At 45.1% G+C, this 21,485-nt stretch overlaps 1 protein-coding gene and 4 non-coding genes across 7 annotated transcripts in view; 1 reads left to right on the top strand and 4 right to left on the bottom strand.

Annotated features, from left to right (window-relative positions):
• Positions 1-1,865: 1,865 nt before the first annotated feature.
• TRNAR-ACG (transfer RNA arginine (anticodon ACG)) lies at positions 1,866-1,938 on the bottom strand. The gene has a single exon. It is a non-coding gene; the product is annotated as a tRNA-Arg (tRNA).
• A 5,158-nt stretch (positions 1,939-7,096) lies between these two features.
• Positions 7,097-7,169, bottom strand: TRNAR-ACG (transfer RNA arginine (anticodon ACG)). Its single transcript has one exon. It is a non-coding gene; the product is annotated as a tRNA-Arg (tRNA).
• A 13,347-nt stretch (positions 7,170-20,516) lies between these two features.
• On the bottom strand, positions 20,517-20,589 carry TRNAR-ACG (transfer RNA arginine (anticodon ACG)). The gene has a single exon. It is a non-coding gene; the product is annotated as a tRNA-Arg (tRNA).
• Positions 20,590-20,791: 202 nt separating this feature from the next.
• TRNAR-ACG (transfer RNA arginine (anticodon ACG)) lies at positions 20,792-20,865 on the bottom strand. Its single transcript has one exon. It is a non-coding gene; the product is annotated as a tRNA-Arg (tRNA).
• Positions 20,866-20,904: 39 nt separating this feature from the next.
• The window catches only part of FANCI (FA complementation group I), a 95,653-nt gene continuing 95,072 nt past the window's right edge, over positions 20,905-21,485 (top strand). Inside the window, exon 1 of one of the 3 annotated variants that reach the window (XM_056571927.1) lies at positions 20,905-21,035. Coding sequence is in view for 1 of the 3 variants with exons in the window: in XM_056571926.1 (XP_056427901.1) it covers positions 21,084-21,275 (192 nt within the window). In the remaining 2 variants the exon portion in view is untranslated. The other 2 variants (XM_056571928.1, XM_056571926.1) reach the window with 2 other exon arrangements.

The raw sequence follows: 21,485 nt of genomic DNA, 5'->3' as shown, positions 1-21,485 counted from the left end.
TACTGATGGATGCATTCTGAAAGTGTTTCCCAAATGAGAAGCCCACCACCTACCTAAGTTTTTTTTTAGTTATCAATGTCTGTATTTTATATCTAGTTCTAACTCCCAGGACTTCCGCACATTTATTTTAAATATCATAAAAAACTTCCATGTGCTGTTATTTCGATTTATTTTTTTTAGACTTCTATGCTTCTATGTGCTGTTATTTAGACTTTTTGTTGCTGGTGAATTAGATTTACATACAGATAGACAGAAAAATCAGGGCAAGCCTGTCCTTGACCATTAATAAAGGGTACCACGTATTTCACCCAGATGGCAGGATCCCAGTGCAAAATCCTATCAACTCTGTTCTCCATGCAAGTCTATGGGACTTATGGCAATACCGTATATGGCTCACTTTAGCAACGGAAATAGAGTTGACAGGATTTTATGCTGGAATCCTGATGCCTCAGTAAATGTAAGGTGGTTACAGAAGTTACATATACGCAAAAGTGGTACCAATAAAAGCTACAGCGGAGGAAAAAAAATAAAACTACCGCAATGTAAAAATTTATTTTGTTTAAAAAGTTTGAGTTTTAGTAAAAGTAGTACAATAATAGGAAAGCTGTAAAGATGGGTATCATTCTAATCGTACTTACCCACAGAATATAGAAAACATGTTTGTTTTACCCTAAAAAGGACTGTTTAAAAACAAAAACCCACAAGAGTTGCAAAATTGTGGTTTTCCCACCATAAATAATATTTTTTTGGTTGTGTCGTACATTTTATAGTACATTATAGGTTGTCATTACAATGTAAAATTGGTTGCATAAAAAACAAGCCATGATATGGGTATGTGAAGGAAAAAATAAGAGAGGTAAAGGGGTACTCCGATGGAAACCATGGTTCCAGAAAGTTAAACAGATTTGTAAATGACTTCTATTTAAAAATCTTCATCCTTCCAGTACTTATCAGATGCTGTATACTACAGAGGAAATTCTTTTCTTTTTGAATTTCTTTTCTCTCTGGCCACAGTGCTCTCTGCTGACACCTCTGTCCGTGTCAGGAACTGTCCAGAGCAGGAAAGGTTTGCTATGGGGATTTGCTCTAACTCTGACAGTTCCTGACATGGACAGAGGTGTCAGCAGAGAGCACTGTGGTCAGACTGAAAAGAATTCCAGAAAGAAATACAACTTCCTGTGTAGCATACAGCAGCTGATAAGTACTGGAAGGATTAAGATTTTTAAATAGAAGTCATTTACAAATCTGTTTAACTTTCTGACACCAGTTGATTTGAAAAAAATAAATAAATTCCGCCTGAGTACCCCTTTAAGTCTTTTAGAAAGTGAAAAGGAAACATGAAAACGCAAAAAAATGGGATTTAATGAGCTAAAGAAAAGGGGGAGGGGAGGCTGAACTGTAGACTCTAGTGTCAAAGCCTAAACTCTCGGGAGTGAAGTCTGGCTTGTAGGAGTTCAGGAATATGTCTCCGCTATGTAAATATATACTGAAGTAACACTTCTCCGTTTTCTGCCAAGGAGGCTTTGTGGATTTTGTTAATATGCATGGACACCTGGAACAGCTTCCAGTGAGGAAATGGCACTTTTCAACAAATGGCTAAAGAGGCTTTGATAGCTGGATGGGCTATTCTGCCCCCCAAAAAATGCAATAACATAACTTTCTGCTGATCTGGTCAGGTAGAGATGCCTTGTTGACTGTTCCGTCCTACTGTCAGGTATTGATGAGAACAATAAGGAGATTGTAACACACTTTTGTATTTGTAAATAAACTACAGTAATAAAGTCACACTTCATCTATGTCCATCCTTTCTGACATTTTTGAAATTCTATATAGCGGTTTTAAATTTACAGATAATAAAATATTTTCGAGCCAGCCAGGAGTCGAACCTAGAATCTTCTGATCCGTAGTCAGACGCGTTATCCATTGCGCCACTGGCCCTGCTGAAGGGCCCTTAAAGAAAGTGTTTTCCGAATGATGAGCCCACCACGTACCTAAGGTTTATTAATTACCTATGTCTGTATATTATATCTAGTTCTATCTCCCAGGACTTCTGCTGCACATGTATGTATACCGTTATGTCATATCAAATATCATAATATACTTCCATCTACCTATCTCAGTGCTGATATTTAGATGTTTTGTTGCTGGTGAATTATATTTACATACAGAAAGACAGAAAAATCAGGGCAAGCCTGCCCTTGGACATTAACCCCTTAAGGATTGGGTTTTTTTCCGTTTTTGCACTTTCGTTTTTTGCTCCTTGCCTTAAAAAAAATCATAACTCTTAATTTTGCACCTAAAAATCCATATTATGGCTTATTTTTTGCGCCACCAATTCTACTTTGTAATGACGTCAGTCATTTTGCCCAAAAATCTACGGTGAAACGGAAAAAAAATCATTGTGCGACAAAATTGAAAAAAAAAACGCCATTTTGTAACTTTTGGGGGCTTCCGTTTCTACGTAGTAAATTTTTCATTAAAAATGACACCTTCTCTTTATTCTTTATTAAAATGATATCCTACTTATATAGGTTTGATTTTGTCGCACTTCTGGAAAAAATCTGAACTAAATGCAGGAAAATTAATACGTTTAAAATTGTCATCTTCTGACCCCTATAACTTTTCTATTTTTCCAAGTATGGGGCGGTATGAGGGCTCATTTTTTGCGCCGTGATCTGAAGTTTTTAACGGTACCATTTTTGCATTGATAGGACTTATTGATCGGATAGGACTTTTTATTCATTTTTTCATGATATAAAAAGTGACCAAAAATGCACTATTTTGGACTTTGGAATTTTTTTTGCGCGTACGCCATTGACCGTGCGGTTTAATTAACGATTTATTTTTATAATTGGGACATTTCCGCACGCGGTGATACCATATATGTATCTTTTTATTTACACTGTGTTTTTTTTTTTTATGGGAAAAGGGGGGTGATTCAAACTTTTAATAGGGGAGGGGTTAAATGATCTTTATTCACTTTTTTTTCCCCCTTTTTTTTGCAGTGTTATAGCTCCCATAGGGACCTATAACACTGCACACACTGATCTTTATCATTGATCACTGGTTTCTCATAGGAAACCAGTGATCGATGATTCTGCCGCTTGACTGCTCATGCCTGGATCTCAGGCACTGAGCAGTCATTCGGTGATCGGACAGCGAGGAGGCAGGTAGGGACCCTCCGGCTGTCCTGTAAGCTGTTCGGGATGCCGCGATTTCACAGCGACTATCCCGAACAGCCCACAGAGCTAACCGGCAGTTTTTACTTTCACTTTTAGCCGCGTGGCTCAGCTCTGAGCACGCGGCTAAAGGGTTAATAGCGCGCGGCACCGCACTATGACGCCGGGCCCGCCGTGATATGATGCGGGGTCACCGTGGGACCCCGCATTATATCACGGGAGCTGGACCAAGGACGTACTCATACGTCCTTGGTCCTTAAGGGGTTAATAAAGGGTACCATGTATTTCACCGAGGGGGCAGGATCCCAATGCAAAATCCTATCAACACTGTTCTCCATACTGCAGTTCACTTGTAATGCAAATCTATGAGACTTATGGAAATTCTGTACATGGCCGTCTTTAGTGATGGAAATAGGCTTAGCGCCCTAATCCCCCCCCCCCCCCCCCCCCCCAGTGCCTAGAATGAGTCCAAGGCAGCACCTACAAAAAAGCAGCACACAAATAGTTAATTAATAGACCACACTGTTCTCACTTAAATAACAAATTCACAAGTATATGTGCAATAACAATGCAAACAATGATGGCAAATAGGTTTATTGGGTGGGATATTGATGACTCTGACTCAGGGAAAAGAAAATTTCAGGTCAGTGAATTTTCAACTTCCTAAATTGTACAAAATGGATTGAAAGAGCTGAAGTAAAGGGGGAGGGGAGGGTGCACTGAAGACTCTAGTGTCAAAGCCTAAACTTTCTTAGGCTGCATTCACACCACGTTTTTGCAATACAGTTCCCTTACCAGGTTTTTGATGAAAAACGGATTCCTCAAAACCTGTATCAAAACGTGTGTACAAATTTTAACCCATATACGGTTTGAAAAATGATGTTCTGTTGTATTCATTTTTTAACAAAAAAAGTATAGTGACCGCCCCGACCTACGATGGCCCCGACATACGATAATTTCAACATACGATGGCCTCTCAGAGGCAGCGCCTCTCAGAGGCAGCATCAACATACGATGCTTTTGTATGTCGGGGCCATCGCATAAACGGCTATCCGACAGCGCTGACTGCTTCAGCCCCGTGAGCTCCGGTGATGTCACTTACCTGTCCTCGGGGCTCCGGAGCGTCATCTTCGGGATCCCCTGCATTGTCGGCGCTCTTCATCGTCGTCATCACGTCGCTGCGCACGTCGTCCCTTCATCCAATAGGAGCTGCGTGCGTAGCGATGTGATGGCGGCGTCGGAGAGCAAGGATGCCGGGGAAGCAGAGGCCTTGCCGGAGCGTCGGGGACACCCCGGGGACGCGGCAACAGCGATGGACGGCGACATCCAGGGCAGCGGTGACGAGCGGTGACGGACCGGAGCGGCGGGGACACGTGAGTACAACTTCCTCTACCAGTGGTCTTCAACCTGCGGACCTCCAGATGTTGCAAAACTACAACACCCAGCATGCCCGGACAGCCGTTTGGAACGGATTACCATCGTATGTTGAGGGACCACTGTATACGTTTAACTTTTCATTCCAATATGAATAAAGTTTCACTTGTTTGATTGAAATTACAAGAAAAAAAACCTGTGCAAAGTCAAAAACCGGATGGTGCACATACAGTTCTGTACAGTTCTGTTCCCATTGACTCCCACGTTAAAAAAAAACGTGCGTTTTAATACAGTTTTTCACTCGAACCAAAAAATGTGGTAGACTACGATTTTGGGTACGGGTAAAAAACTGACAAAACCGTATAAGACGCAAAACGGACTAAACCGGATGATGCGTTTGACATACGGTTTACAATGTTAAGTCAATGCATACGGTTTTCTATACAGTTCCATTCGGTTTTTAACTTGAAACCGTATACGGGAACTGTATAGCAAAAACGTGGTGTGCATGCACCCTTAGGGAGTGAAATCACGCTTGTACAAGAGGAACATGTTTCTGCTTTAAAAATATAGAAGTAACAATTCTCCATTTTATGCCAAGTTGGTGGCAGTGGATCTTGTTTATATGCTCATCTGCCCTAAAAGTTTGTTAACCTCCTGCGCGGTAATCCAGAGCGTGACTCGGGGTTAATTTTCCCTGCCAGGATCGGTAACCCCGAGTCACGCTCGGGGTAGAATTGCAGAGTTCCCGGCCGGGCTGCACGATATATCGCAAAAGCAATGTGATATAGCGATGCGGCCCCCGGGAAAACATGCGATTATCTGCTCTGGTCGGCTCCCGTTGCGGGGGCCGGCCAGAGCAGGTAAAGAAAAATACTAAAAGTCAGTGTTTCCCTACCAGGGGGCCTCCAGCTGTTGCAAAACTACAACTCTCAGCATGCCCGAACAGCCAAAGGCTGTCCGGGCATGCTGGGAGTAGTAGTTTCACAACAGCTGGAGGCACCCGGTTAGAAATACACTGAGCTAAGTGTAAAAGGAAAAAGTAGTAAAATAAAAAAACCTTTTGCTCACCTAATCCTGGTCCCTGAAGATGTTGTTCCCCTCCGTGCGCTCTGTCTGGTCCCTGCTCTCTTCACTATTCATCTTACAGGACCTTTCACTTTTCAGCCAATCACAGGCCGCAGTGGTGTAAAGCCTGTGATTGGCTGAAGGGGGAAAGGACTTGTTCTGCAGCAAATACACTAGGTTTGAAATCTGCCCGGCAAACCCTGCGTATTCTGCTGCAGGACAAGGTGACAAAGGGGGGGATAGGAAGAATGTGACAAAGGGGGGAATGTGACAGAAGGGGGGATGTGACAAGGGGGGGAATGTGACAGGGGGGGGGGGAATGTGACAGAGGGGGGAATGTGACAAGGGGGGGGAATGTGACAAGGGGGGGGAATGTGACAAGGGGGGGGGGAATGTGACAAGGGGGGGGAATGTGACAAGGGGGGGGAATGTGACAAGGGGGGGAATGTGACAGAGGGGGGATGTGACAAGGGGGGGAATGTGACAGGGGGGGGGAATGTGACAGAGGGGGGAATGTGACAGGGGGGGAATGTGACAGAGGGGGAATGTGACAAGGGGGGGGAATGTGACAAGGGGGGGAATGTGACAGAGGGGGGAATGTGACAAGGGGGGGGAATGTGACAAGGGGGGGGAATGTGACAAGGGGGGGGAATGTGACAAGGGGGGAATGTGACAGAGGGGGGATGTGACAAGGGGGGGAATGTGACAGGGGGGGGAATGTGACAGAGGGGGGAATGTGACAAGGGGGGGGAATGTGACAAGGGGGGGGAATGTGACAAGGGGGGGGAATGTGACAAGGGGGGGGAATGTGACAAGGGGGGGATGTGACAGAGGGGGGATGTGACAAGGGGGGAATGTGACAGAGGGGGGAATGTGACAAGGGGGGGGGAATGTGACAAGGGGGGGGATGTGACAAGGGGGGGAATGTGACAAGGGGGGGGAATGTGACAAGGGGGGGATGTGACAGAGGGGGGATGTGACAAGGGGGGGAATGTGACAGGGGGGGCAATGTGACAGAGGGGGGAATGTGACAAGGGGGGGGGGAATGTGACAAGGGGGGAATGTGACAAGGGGAGGGGAATGTGACAAGGGGGGGAATGTGACAGGGGAGGGGAATGTAACATGAAGGGGGGAGAATGTAACAAGGAGGGGAAGAATGTGACAAGGAGGGGGGGAGAATGTGACAAGGAGGGGGGGGGGATGTGACAAGGAGTGGGAATGTGATGGGGGAGATGTGAAATGGGCGGGGGGAGATGTGAAATTCAGTGCAAAAAAATTGAACCGCTTTTGGTACAAATTTCCAGACAGAATCATACCGCCAGGGAGGTTAAACTTTCTGCTTATCTGGTGGGGTAGAGATGTATACAGTAGAGTACATTTTGGCCACTTCAGTATTTCACGTGCAGCACAATGACTGGGATTGTAACTAAATTCTATATATAGCGGTTTTAAATTTCCAGATAATAAAACATTTTCGAGCCAGCCAGGAGTTGAACCTAGAATCTTCTGATCCGTAGTCAGACGCGTTATCCATTGCGCCACTGGCCCTACTGGTGAAAAATTGTTCATACAGAAATGGTCCTTTGTGTTGTAAAGAATTTCCCTGCACCTTATGCTTGATACCATCTTGACTCCTCTTCCCAATGGTGTCTATCTCCTAAGGCTGCATTCACACCACGTTTTTGCAATACAGTTCCCGTATGAGGTTTTTGATGAAAAACGGATTCCTCAAAATTCCTTAAAATTTGTACACACTTTTGATACAGTTAAAGGAGAACTACGGGATTGAAAATTTTATCCCCTGTCCTAAGGATAGGGGATAAATTTCAGATCGCGGGGGGTCTGACCACTGGGGCCCGGCTCTCTGGTTAGAGAGGGCGTAATGACCACCGCACGAAGCAGTGGCCGACACGCCCCCTCCATACACTGCTATGGGAGAGCCAGAAATTGCCGAAGGCAGCGCTTCGGCTCTCCCATAGCAGTAAATGGAGGGCGCGTGGTCGACACGCGCTCTCTATGCAGAGAGCCGCGGCCCCGTACGGGAGATTGTGGGGGGCCCCAGCGGTCGGACCCCCCGTGATCTGAAACTTATCCCCTATCCTTAGGATAGGGGATAAAATTTTCAATCCCGTAGTTCTCCTTTAACTGTATCAAAACGTGTGTACAAATTTTAACCCGTATGCGGTTTAAAAAATGATGTCAGGTTGCATTAGTTTTTTAATGAAAAAAAAATGTATACGTTTTTAACTTTTCACTCCATTATAAATAAAGTTTCACTTGTTTGATTGAAATTCCAAGAAAGAAAAAACTGTGCAAAGTCAAAAACCGTATGGTGAAAACTGGATGGAATCGTACGCACATACGGTTCTTACTGTTCCCATTGACTCCCATGTTTTAAAAAAAAAAGGGAAAACGGTTTAATACAGTTTTTCACCCGGACCAAAAACCGTGGTAGACTACGGTTTTGGGTACGGGAAAAAAAAAAAACTGACAAAACTGTACAGAATGCAAAACGGACACAACCGGATGCATCTTCTGGCATACGGTTTTCAATACGGTTCCGTACGGTTTTCACATTGAAAACGTATACGGGACCTGTATTGCAAAAACGTGGTGTGAATGCACCCTTCGGGTGCGTTCCCACAGGGCGTATACGCAGCGTATTTGACGCTGTGCAAAATTAAGGAAGCAGCGGGAAATACACTGCGTATTCCTTGCTCACTATACACACAGAGCTTTCCGGCGGCAGCCCTATTTGTGTAGTGAGTTTTGGAGGCGGAGCCGCACGTCACAGACACGCCGGAACACACGGCTCCGCCTCTAAAACTCACTACACGCATAGGACTGCCGCCGGAAAGCTCTGTGTGTATAGTGAGCAAGGAATACGCAGCGTATTTCCCGCTGCTGCCGTACATTCTGCACAGCATCAAATACGCTGCGTATACGTTAGGTGGGAACGCACCCTTCCACTGGGTCACCGCTCACAGCCATAGCACCTGTAGTCCTCAGCAACCTTACCCACAGTCTAGGCTAAGTGGGAGATTTATCAGTATCTAATCTATGCAGAGGAAAAGTGGAGCAGTTGCCTATAGCAACCAGATCACTTCTTTTATTTTTCGGAAGCCCTGTTAAAAATTAAAAGAAGCACTAATTTTCCTCTGCACATGTCTTGATACATCTCCTCCTAAATCCCTAAACTACCAGCTGCATAGCAAGCTGGTAGTTTAGGGATTTAGGAGGAGATCAGTTTGGCAAACCTTAAAGGAGAACTCTAGAATATAAAAATTGTCCCCCATACTGCCGGCAGTAAAAAAGAAATAAAGATGTACATACCTTCCTCCGCTCCCCCAGGGCCTCCGGTAACCGTCTCCGATCTCCGCCGCGATCCTCTTCCTGGTTGCCGGTGGTCGGTGAGTCATACTGTGCTCAGCCAATCACCAGCCGCAGTGAAGTCCCGTCTCGGCCGGCGATAGGCTGAGCGGCAGTGTGAGAACGCTTCAAGACAAAATTCTTCACTACATCGGCACCTGCTGCTGGGGCCGAAAACATCACACTGCCGCTCAGTCTATCGCCGGCCGAGCCGGAAACTTCACTGCGGCTGGTGATTGGCTGAGTGCAGGATGACTCGCCAACCACCGGCAACCAGGAAGAGGATCGCGGCGGAGAGCAGAGCTGGTTAACGGAGGCCCCGGGGAGCGGAGGAAGGTATGTATGTGGTAAGCTTGTGGGGGTGTAGGGTATAAGGAGTGTAGCTGTGCAGTGACTAAAGGGTGTTTGGTTAACCCTTAACACTCGTGACGCCAGGGTGAGGGCTACTCTGCATATACTTGTCCTATCGCGACCCGTCCCAAGAGCGATAGGGAGGGATAATAAATGATTGTCCACAACTGGAGGTTTCAGAAAACGGTCGGAACTTTTACTGCAGGTTTTATGCAGAGTTAAACAGGAACAGTCTTTGTACAAGAAGAGTCTATTAGGATCCTGACAGTTGGTTGGGACCTTGTGAGTTTTAAGCTCAGGAGATTTATATGCGCTGTTCCGCTGGATTTAGGGGATTGAGTTTAGGTCCAGCTGTCACGCTAGCTTTAGCGGGGAGCTGTATTGTAACTCACGATTTGGTAAGTTGTGGTATTGTCAGGCTTCGGCCTGGTCTTGTCTTTGAAAGTTGCACGGATCTCTCCTCTCTGCTAGTCCGGAACCCAAGAGAGCGAGAATTGGCTGGCAGCTCCTTATATGGGCAGGGGCTGGCCTTGAGCTCATTGGTCCACACCATCTGTCAGTCACTTTACACAAGGGATTATGGTCTAAACATGTCACCACACATGTGACCTATGAAGGTCCTTTAGCATACCCTAAGAGAATTAACATTAGTCACATGACCGAAGGTCCTGCGACACTATATACCCAATTAACCCCTTAAGGACCAGGCCATTTTACACCTTAGGACCAGAGCGTTTTTTGCACATCTGACCACCGTCACTTTAAGAATTAATAACTCTAAGATGCTTTTACCGAATATTCTGATTCTCAGATTGTTTTTTCGTGATATATTCTACTTTATTTTGGTGGTAAATTTTCGTCGTTACTTGCATCCTTTTTTGTGAAAAACTCCAAAATTTCATGAAAATTTTGAAAATTTTGCATTTTTCTAACTTTGAAGCTCTCTGCTTGTAAGGAAAATGGATATTCCAAATAAATTTTATTTTTATTCACAAATACAATATGTCCACTTTATGTTGGCATCATAAAATGGACATATTTTTACTTTTTGAAAAAATTAGAGGGCTTCAAAGTAGAGCAGCAATTTTCAAAAATTTCATGAAAATTGCTAAATCTGAAGGGACAGATGTTACAGAACTACAACTCCCAGCATGCATGGGCAGTCTAGGTATGCTGAGAGTTGTAGTTTGGCAACATCTGGAGGGCTACAGTTTGGGCACCACTGTAACAGTGGTCCCCAAACTGTGACCCTCCAGATGTTGCAAAACTACAACTTCCAGCATGCTGGGAGTTGCAGTTCGGCCTTCCTAGTGGTTGCCACAGTAAAAATCACTTTACTTTCAGTTTAATTTCTCCCCCCCACCGTCGATTCCCTACCTGAGCCGGGATCTCCGGTGAATATCTGCGATGATTGCCGGGCCCCACGAGTCTTCTCCTCCAGGTACCGACCTCCATGTTCTCCCCCCGTTCTGCCTGACATCCAGGGGTGGGCAGAACGGGGGTTTCCTGGGCAACCCACCGTCCTGCTCTGCCATTGGTCAGAATCAGTTCTGACCAATGGCAGGGGATGGGAGGAGATCGCAGCATTGCGACCTCACTGCTACCCTGCAGGATGCTGGGGACTGCCACTCACAGGTCCGAGCATCCCTATTTTACGGGTGATCAGGTCACCAGAGACCCGATCAGCCCGGAATAGGAGAAAATCGCATGTCTGAATTGACATGCGATTTTCTGCGATCGCCGACATGCGGGGGTCCCAGGACCCGCCTCGGCATTTGTACGGCATGCCTGCTGAAAGATTTCAGCAGACATGCCGTTCCGATCTCTGCCCGGCGCGCGGCGGAGACCGGAAAAACAACAGGACGTTCTCTAACGTCCTTGGGCATTAAAGCCCAGGTAGCGGGGACATTAGAGAACGTCCTATGTCCTAAAGAGGTTAAATATACACACACAAACATCACAAAATTAACGAAGGAAGAGGTGACTAGGGGCTATCCCACCAGGAAAACCCTACCGGAACGGAGTAACTCTGGATTTGGGGACCACCATGCAAGGTACGGTTTACTATACGGTACCGGAACACCACATGTACATCTTTATTTTTTTACTGCCGGCAGTATGGGGGACAATTTTTATATTCTGGAGTTCTCCTTTAAGAAGTACTCCGCCCCTGGACAACTTATCCCCCATTCAAAGGATAGTGGATAAGATGTCTGATTGCAACAACAGCCGTCACACCCCCTCATGTAGACATAAATGTTCAGAATGTCAGGGTGTCAGCCCGGAGATCACAGGCATACCCCTGGCGATCAGACATCTTATCCTCTATGGCGGTCTTTAACCTGCGGACCTCCAGATGTTGCAAAACTACAACTCCCAGCATGCCCGGACAGCCAACGGCTGTCCGGGCATGCTGGGAGTTGTAGTTTTGCAACATGTGGAGGTCTTGGGGACGGAGGGCGTATGCATATTCCCTGCATTCCCGATCCTTAAGGCATGCTGGGAGTTGTAGTTTTGCAACATCTGGAGGTCTTGGGGACGGAGGGTGTATGCATATTCCCTGCATTCCCGATCCATGGGAATTCCCTGCATTCCCGAAATCATTCAGCAGGCATCCCGTGACATCGCCGTACATACCCCCCCCCCCCATATCGGCGATCGGCGCAAATCGCTGGTCAATTCAGACCATTGATTTGTGGCGATTCGGGGTCATGCGGGTCTCCGGTGACCTTGAAACTAAGGAGGATCGGGGCTGTCCGACACAGTCCCGGTCCCCCTGAAGGGATAGGATGAGCTGGCATCGGTGTCACCCCTCCTATCCCTACAATTGATCGGGCAGAAGTGACCGACCAATCACAGAAGGGGGGCAGGGGGGTTAAAGTTCAGTTCCCCCGCTCTGCCCACCCATGGGTGTCCGGACAGAGCGTGGGAACGGTGCAGCTGACCAGATCCAGGGCCGACAAACACGTCATCCGGCAGCGGAGGTGGTCATGGCGACGTCGATCTGGGTAAGTGGCCTGGAGATCTGGAGGACCACAATTTAGAATCTCTAAACTGTGGCCCTTCAGATCTTAAAAAGCTACAACTTCAAGCAAGCCTACACAGCCATTTGCTGTCTGGGCATGCTGGGATTTGTAGTTTTGTAACATCTGGAGATCACTGTGTGGTGTTCTCCAATTAGTGGCCCTCCAGATGTTGCATAACTACAACTCCCAGCATGCCCTTTGGGGCATGCTGGGAGTTGTAGTTTTGTAACAGCTGGAGGCACACTGGTGGGGAAGCACCAGTATTTCCTCACCAGTGTGCCTCCAGCTGTGGCAAAACTACAACTCCCAGCTTGCACAGTCTGTCAGTCCATGCTGAGAGTTGTAGTTTTGCAACAGCTGGAGAGGTTTGTGCACCCCCTCCCCCCTGCATGTGCATTACAGGGTACATTCACACGGGTGGGGGTTTACAGTAAGTTTTCCACTGCAAGTTTGAGCTGCGGCAAATTTTTCACCGCAGCTCAAACTCCTAGCAGGAAACTAGCTGTGAACCAGCACCCATGTGACTGTACCCTAAAAACACTGCAGTACACCAACACAACACAAAATAAAGAGTAAAACACTATATATACCCTTAAACAGCCCCCCCCCCTATATAAATTCAAAATGTCTTGTACAGCAGTGTTTCCAAAAAGGAGCCTCCAGCTGTTGCTCCAGCTGGAGGAACCCTGTTTGGGAAACACTGCTGTAGGGTATTTGTGGTGGCGGAGGCAATTGTAACGCTTGCATCCAAGTCCACCCCTATCATGTCTTACTTTAACAAAAGTTTGTTAAAGGGGTACTCCAGTGGAAAACTTTTTTTTTTAAATTACTTCTATTAAAAAATGAATCCTTCCAGTACTTATTAGCTGCTGAATACTACAGAGGAAATTATTTTCTTTTGAAACACAGAGCTCTCCGCTGACATCATGAGCACAGTGCTCTCTGCTGACATCTCTGTCTATTTTAAGAACTGCCCAGAGTAGGAGAAAATCCCCATTGCAAACATATGCTGCTCTGGACAGTTCCTAAAATGGACAGAGATGTCAGAAGAGAGCTCTGTGTTCCAAAAAATAATGATTTCCTCTGTAGTGTTCAGCAGCTAATAAATACTGGAAGGATAAAGATTTTTTAATAGAAGTAATTTACAAATCTGTTTAACTTTCTGGCACCAGTTGATAAAAAAAAAAAAGTTTTCCACCGGAGTACCCCTTTAATCATCTGTAGGGTGCTAAGGCTCACTGTACCCCTTGTTACGTTCCTTGAGGGGTGTGGTTTCCCAAATAGTGTGCCAAAAGCCAAATGGCGCTCCTTCTGTCCTGAGACCTGTAAACCTGTGCAAGAAGAACACCTTACGTCCACATATGGGGTATTTCCTTATTCGGGAGAAATTGGGCTTCAAATTTTGGGGTCCATTTTTTCCTATTACCCTATGTGAAAATGAAAAATTTGGAGTAACACCATAATTTTAGTGTTAAAAATCAAATTTTTCCTTTTTTACGTCCAACTTCAATGCAAACCTGTCAAACACCTGTGGGGTATTAAAGCTCACTGTACCCCTTGTTATGTTCCTTGAAGGGTGTAGTTTCCAAAATAGTATGCCAGGTGGAGTTTTTTTTTTTTTGCTGTTCTGGCACCATGGAGGCTTACTAAATGCAACATGACAGCAGAATTCGCCCTCCAAAATCCCACAGTTGCTCTTTCCCTCTTGAGCCATGTTGCGAGCCACAGAGCACTTTACGTCCACATATGATGTATTTCCATACTTGAGAGAAATTGGGTTACAAGTTTTGGGGGACTTTTTCTCCTTGTAAAATATGGCTACATGAACAAGTTGGTGTAAAAAATTGAGATTTGGGTTTTTCTCCTCCACATTGCTGCTGTTCCTCTGAAACACCTAAAGGTTTAACAAACTTTCTGAATGTCATTTTGAATACTTTGAGGGGTGCAGTTTCTATAATGGGGTCATTTATGGGGTATTTCTCACAGAAAGGCCCCTCAAATCCACTTCAAACTTATCTGGTCCCTGCAAAAGTCAGATTTTTTTTTTCGTGAACATTTTGAAGATTGCTGCTATACTTTGAAAAGTAAAAACATGTCAACTTTATGATGCAATTATAAAGTAGACATATTGGATATGTGAATCAATAGATCATTTATTTGGAATGTCTATTTTCCTTACAAGCAGAGAGTTTCAAAGTTAGAAAAATGCAAACATTATATGAAATTTGGGGATTTTTCACCAAGAAAGGATGGAAGTAATGACAAACATTTTCCACTATGTTAAAGTAGAATATGTCAAGAAAAAAAACAATCTCAGAATCAGAATAAAAGGTAAAAGCATCCCAGAGTTATTAATGCATAAAGTGACGGTGGTCAGAATTGCAAAAAAGGGCTGAGTCCTTAAAGGGGTTATCCAGGGAAAAACTTTTTTTTATATATCAACTGGCTCCAGAAAGTTAAACAGATTTGTAAATTACTTCTATATAAAAAAAAAAAAATCTTAATCCTTTCAGTACTTATGAGCTGCTGAAGTTGAGTTGTTCTTTTCTGTCTAAGTGCTCTCTGATGACATCTGTCTCGGGAACTGTCCAGAGTAGAAGCAAATCCCCATAGCAAACCTATTCTGCTTTGTGCAGTTCCTGAGACAGACAGAGATGTCAGCAGAGAGCACTGTTGTCAGACAAAAGAACAACTCAACTTCAGCAGCTGATAATTATTGGAAGGATTAAGATTTTTTAATATACGTCATTTACAAATCTGTTTAACTTTCTGGATCCAGTTGATATATAAAAATATTTTTTTTTTCCTGGAATACCCTTTTAAGGTGAAAATGGACTAAGTGGGGTAGTCTAAACCTAAGGGTGGGTAATACATTAAGGGTCTATTCACATGGCAGAATTTTTGCCTCAAATTAAAGCCTATAGACTTCTATGGGATTCTGTACTCCCATTAACACTTCTGAAATTCCGCTTGCGGTTCCCTTAGGCTAGGTACAGACTACGGAATTTCCGCCTGCAATCCCGCTTTGAAATTGCAGGCGGAAATTCTGCTTGCTAAAATGTACTGTATAGTGAATGGGTTTCCGTTCACAAATTCACACTTCGGAATTTGTGAAGCGGAATTTGTGAACAGAAAATCTGCTTGGAAATTTCCACCTGAAGAATGGGGTTGCTCTTTCTTCAGGCGGAAATCCGCGCGGAACACATTGCAGTCTATTGGAGACTGCAGTGTCCGCGTGGTCCTAGCGCCGACTGATTCAGACAGCGTTGGCCGCACTCGGAATCTCCGGGTGGAAATTTTCTGCCCGGAGATTCCGTAGTCTGAACCTAGCCATAGAAGTCTATGGGTTTTAATTTGAGGTGGAATTCCACAAGCAGAAATTCCGCTGTGTGAATACACCCTAATAGCTAAAATAGGGCCCTTGTAATTGGCTGTATAGCGGCGTCCTATGTTATCCCATGTACACATATTTGGCCTCGCTATGCATAAGAGAACTATAGGATAAATTCTTGGGGTGAGTATTATTCATTAAATAAACAGTCTTATAAAGTCTGAATTGTGTTTTTTTTTTTTAGATTTCAAACCATTTTTTCTAAAAAATAAAAAAAAATAAAAAAAACACACACACACACACACACACACAAAACAAATAGCAAGTCTATGAAGGCCCACAACACCCCCGTCAAAAAAGGACTATAAGGCTAGGTTCACACTGTGGAATTTCTGGGCCTAATTTCTGCCGGAGATCGAGTTGGCAGCACTAGGACCGCGTGGACTACATTGCCGTCCCCATAGATGGCAATGTATTTCTGAGCAGATCTCCCAAAAGATCCACCCAGAAATGCATTGCAGTCTATGGGAGCAGCAATGCAGTGTGCTCGGTCCTAGCACCGCCTGCTCATTCGCCGGCAGAAATTCTGCCCAGAAATTCTGCAGTGTGAACCTAGCCTAAGGCTAAGTTTAGAAGGACTTTATTGCCTGAAATTTTTCACCTTGAGACTTGGAGGGCCTCCAGCGCTGACTAAAACATTGCCATCCCCTTAGACGGTAATGTATCCTACTTGAAAATCTGCCGCTGAAATTCTATAGTGTGGACCAGTGTTTCCCAACAAGGATGCCTCCAGATGTTGCAAAACTACAACTCCCAGCATGCCTGGACAGCCAAAGGCTGTCCAGGCATGCTGGGAGTTGTAGTTTTTGCATCAGCTGGAAGCACGCTAGTTGGGAAACATTGGTGTGGACTGTGCAGCAGAATCCCATTGACAGCAATGTTTATTTACAAGTTCAACAGGATTATTGAATTTTAGCACTATTTCCCTATACCCTTGCTGTTATACCAATATGCATGATATTTTGATTATCTGTATATTATTTCTGTACAAACTCAATGTTCATCCCCCAATGTACTTGGCGCCCTTTTTTCACTTATTTATAGATTGAATGTACCCATTGTCTGCACACTAATCTGAAGAAGGGGGTGTCTCCCCTGAAACGCGTAATCTTATTTTATACTGGTTTCATTGTTTGATGTAGTTGCATTAAAGGGGTAGTTCAGTGGTGAAAAACGTATCCCCTATTCTAAGTTTAGGGGATAAGTGTCAGATCGCGGGGGGTCTGACCGCTTGGTCCCCCTGCGATCTCCAGTATGGGGCCCCAGATCGCTGGCCAGATAGCAGGTGTTGACCACCGCACGAAGCGGCAGCTAACGCCCCCTCAATACAGCGATATGGCAGAGCTGGAGATTGCCGAAGGCAGCGGTCCGGCTCTGCCATAGAGTAGTATTGAGGGGCGTGTCAGCTGCCGCTTTGTGCGGTGGTCAACACCCCCCCTTCCCACTACCGGGGCCCCGTACAGGAGATTGCAGGGCGCCCAAGCGGTCAGACCCCCCCCCCCCCCCACCCCTGCGATCTGACACTTATCCCCTATCCTTAGAATAGGGGATACGTTTTTTACCACTGGACTACCCCTTTAAACCTTCAAGCTTTTATATCTACTCCTCTCCGGACTTTGGCTTTATTACTACCATCCACGGAACCAGCAGCACCACATAGAGGTCTTTTTCGTTCATCCACTAATTGACAGCAATGGGATTCTGCTGCATCGCAATTCTAAGTGGAATTATGCTCGGAAATTCCTAAGGCTGGCTGGGGTAAAATCTAGAATATGATTCATAGTCAGACATGTAGGGCTTTACTATAATGTGTCTCACTGGTGAATTCCCCAATGTATATATGCGGCAGTGTGCAGTATGCGTTATGTGTGTATATGTCACACATAGGTAATCATCCTAACATATATAACATGTGCTATTATACTTCTATATTTTACTTCTATTATATTCCCCCAATACATGCCAGAAACGTAGTGCTGCCTATGTTAAATGGGTGCGAATATAGGTTTATCTATTGCATTGCCGTGCTGTGTCAGAAGCTAAAGCGTACATAATAGGGATTAATTCAAAAGGAGTAACCACCTTTAAGGCATAATATTAAAACATAACTTTTAATAACTAAAAGTTAAAAAAAGGCTACCAAAACACAAAAAGAAAAAGTGCTTTTCAAATGTAAGTGTATACATCGTGCCTACATCGCTGCATCCATCCTCTGGCATCCACCCTGACATAACCGGGCTTCCACTCCGCAGTCTGGACATCGCTGCCTGTAGGACTGGGCCCTTCAGCTGATCGGGCTGAAAAAACCTGAGCTTCTTTCATCACCTAATGGGGGCATTGAGCTTAGTACTATCTATTATGTGATCCATATACTCACAGTAGTATACAAAGTGAACTCTGTATGTCCTGTGCAGCCCCTTGTTGGGCTTTTGGTATCTGAACACCAACTACCATGTGGCTTAGTTATTTTGTGTCATATCTGGTTTAGCCTACTCTGATTTTGTGGTACCAGGGTGATTGTGGCCCAATTGATGCACCTGATTCCCTATCCCTGATGAACCCCTCTGTGCCAAGAGTGGGGGAAACACGTCGGTTTAATACATGGGGATTGTAGCCCTGTTGTTGTAGGGAACAATTTTATCTCAATTAGGATTGTCTTAATATCTAGTGGACATTCGATGTGATTTTTATTTTCACGTGTGTTCACATTCACACTGTGGCCTGGATTCAAGGTAATTGCCGATACCGATAATGTTCAAATTCGCAATTATCGGCTGATAATATCGGCCAAACCGATAATCGGTCCATTCCCCTAATCGCAAGAATTGCATTGATCTATATAAGCAATAAAATAATTTCCCATACAAAAGTGTAAAATTTTTTTTTTTAAATATAAAAATCCCCTCATAATAAAAGTTTTAATCACCCCCATTTTTCAAATAAAAAAAATAAAATGTAAAAGACCACCACAAACACATTTGATATTACCTCGTGTGAAATTAAGATGTCCAGCAGTAAGTAACGTAAGTAAGTAAGTGTGTAATCGTGGGGGGGTCTGTTCGAAACACGTCCCTCAATTCATCTCTATGGCAGGAGACATAGGCACACAAATGCTGTGTCTCCTCTCCCATAGAGATAAATGGAGGGGGCGAGTTTGGAAGAAACGTCACACACAGGAGCTAAACTGGGGCCCCTTACGGGAGATCACAGGGGGTTCCAACGGTCGGACCCCCGGGATCAGATACTTATCAGTTTTTTTACCGCTGCACATTTCTTTAACATCTACCGTATTTTTCGCCGTATAAGACGGGAGGAAACTGGGAGGAAAAAGTCGGTGCGTCTTATACGGCGAATACACCCCTATAGTGGCGGTCCCTGCGGCCATCAACGGCTGGGACCCGCGGCTAATACAGGACATCATGGATCGCAGTGATGCCCTGTATTAACCCTTCAGATGCGGCGATCAAAGCTGACCGCCGCGTCTGAAGGGAAAGTGACACTAACCCGGCTGTTCAGTCGGGCTGTTCGGGACCGCCGTGATTTCACCGCGGCGGTGCCGAACAGCCCGACTGAATAGCCGGGTTAGTGCTTACAGGACACCGGGAGGGACCTTACCTGCCTCCTCGGTGTCTTCTCCGTTCAGGGATCCCCTGTATGGCCGGCACTCTCTTTCCTCGTTATCATGTCGTCGCGTATGTGCGTCGGCGTGCATAACAACGTGATGGCGGCGACGGAGAGCGAGGATACCCGGCCGACGTTCCAGAGCGACGGGGACACGGCGACAGCGATGGAGCGACATCGAGGGCAGCGGTGACGGGTCCGGAGCGGCGGGGACACGTGAGTATTACCGCCTATACCAGTGGTCTTCAACCTGCGGACCTCCAGATGTTGCAAAACTACAACTCCCAGCATGCCCGGAGCAGCCAACGGCTGTCCGGGCATGCTGGGAGTTGTAGTTTTGCAACATCTGGAGGTCCGCAGGTTGAAGACCACTGTTGGGTTCAAAAATTTTTATTTTTTTAGATTTTGTACCTATAAATTGGGTGCGTCTTATACGCCGGTGCGTCCTATAGGGCGAAAAATATGGTATTTGACGTAGATAACAACACAAAAAATTACCCCTTAAACAGCCCTGTATATAGAAAAAAATAAAAAGTATTTTATGGCTCAGAAGATAACAATTATAAACTTACTTATTTTTTCACAAAAACTTCTATTTTTTTTAAATAAGTAGTAGTAGAAAATAAGCCTATAAAAACTGGATATCGTTGCAATCACATGGACCTAGAGAATGAAGATAACGTCATATAAACTGTAAGTGCAGTGCATACAAACCAAACCCTCCAAAAATTCCAAAATTGCATTTTTATTTCAATTTCGTCCCACAAATAATTTTGTTTTGGTTTTGCGTAAAATTTTTGTAAAAATGAATGATATCATTACAAAGTGCAATTGGTGGCGCATAAAACAAGCCTTCATAGGGCCCTCTAGATGGAAAATTAAAAGAGTTATGGCTACATAATAGGAAGGAGGAGGGTAAAATGAAGAATGAAAACTGTAGATGCAAAAATGAAAAATCGCTGCATCCTTAAGGAGTTAATAGGATAATCAAGAAAATACATAAAAGTGTAAAACTCCATCAATGCAGATATACAGATGTAATATGTAATGGTTCCTCTCCTACCTATAGAGGCATTCAGACAATTATAATAATAAATGAATCAAAATAAATACATTACATAAAATAAAAAAAAGAGACGAGCCAGCCAGGAGTCGAACCTAGAATCTTCTGATCCGTAGTCAGACGCGTTATCCATTGCGCCACTGGCCCTCTATGTGAATCTTCAGTGGAGTTTTGGTTGTCATTGCAAAGTTCAGATCACAGTCAGGACAGCTATTTTACCCCTGCTGCATTATGTGCAATAACTTTACTAAGGGATCGGTGTACATGTAAAAACAAGGTCAAAGTGTGAGTGACAGATTTACATGTGAAAACAATGTAATAAAATGACTCACAAATTAGATAAAAATTCCGAGCCAGCCAGGAGTCGAACCTAGAATCTTCTGATCCGTAGTCAGACGCGTTATCCCATTGCGCCACTGGCCCGTACTGTGGTGGCACAGCCCCCCTAGTGTTCTATTACAGGTCAAACAGTATTCGTACTGAAGCTCCCACATGGTATCGGTGGCGGAAGTGACGTCAGGCGCGGCAGATTCGGAACCCGCGCTTTGGTGTTTGGAATCGGGTAATCGCTGGGACTGAGCGCCCGGAGTGGGGTGAGAGCTGTACAGGGGTGTGGTGGGGCTGAATGGCGTCACGGAGAGATGGGTGTTCTGTGGTGTCAGCCGCACACTACTTCTTGTGTGAGGAGAGAGCCGCGCACTGATGAGCTGCAGTGTGCCGACCTGAGGAAGGTGCGGCCGGGGAGCCGTGCAGGGTATACAGCGCAGGAGCACAGTGCACTGTACACACCAGGCGCGTTATGTCCGGAGGAAACGTCATCTTTACATAGCATTGTAATTATAATAGAAACTATTGCATAACATTGGAGTTATAATACAACGTATTACATATAACGGGAAAGTTACTTCATCAATACCTGGTATGGAGATCTGCTGCCAGACACCTTACCCTGCAGGGCTGTGTGCAGACCACCATGTAGATGGGGACCCCCGCCCCTTCACTAGTGCAGACCACCATGTAGATGGGGACCCCCGCCCCTTCAC

This window comes from Hyla sarda, chromosome 4 (assembly GCF_029499605.1).
Source record: "Hyla sarda isolate aHylSar1 chromosome 4, aHylSar1.hap1, whole genome shotgun sequence".
NCBI lineage: Eukaryota > Metazoa > Chordata > Amphibia > Anura > Hylidae > Hyla > Hyla sarda.
Note: the sequence above shows the minus strand (reverse complement) of the source record. Positions and strands in the feature narration are given on the sequence as shown.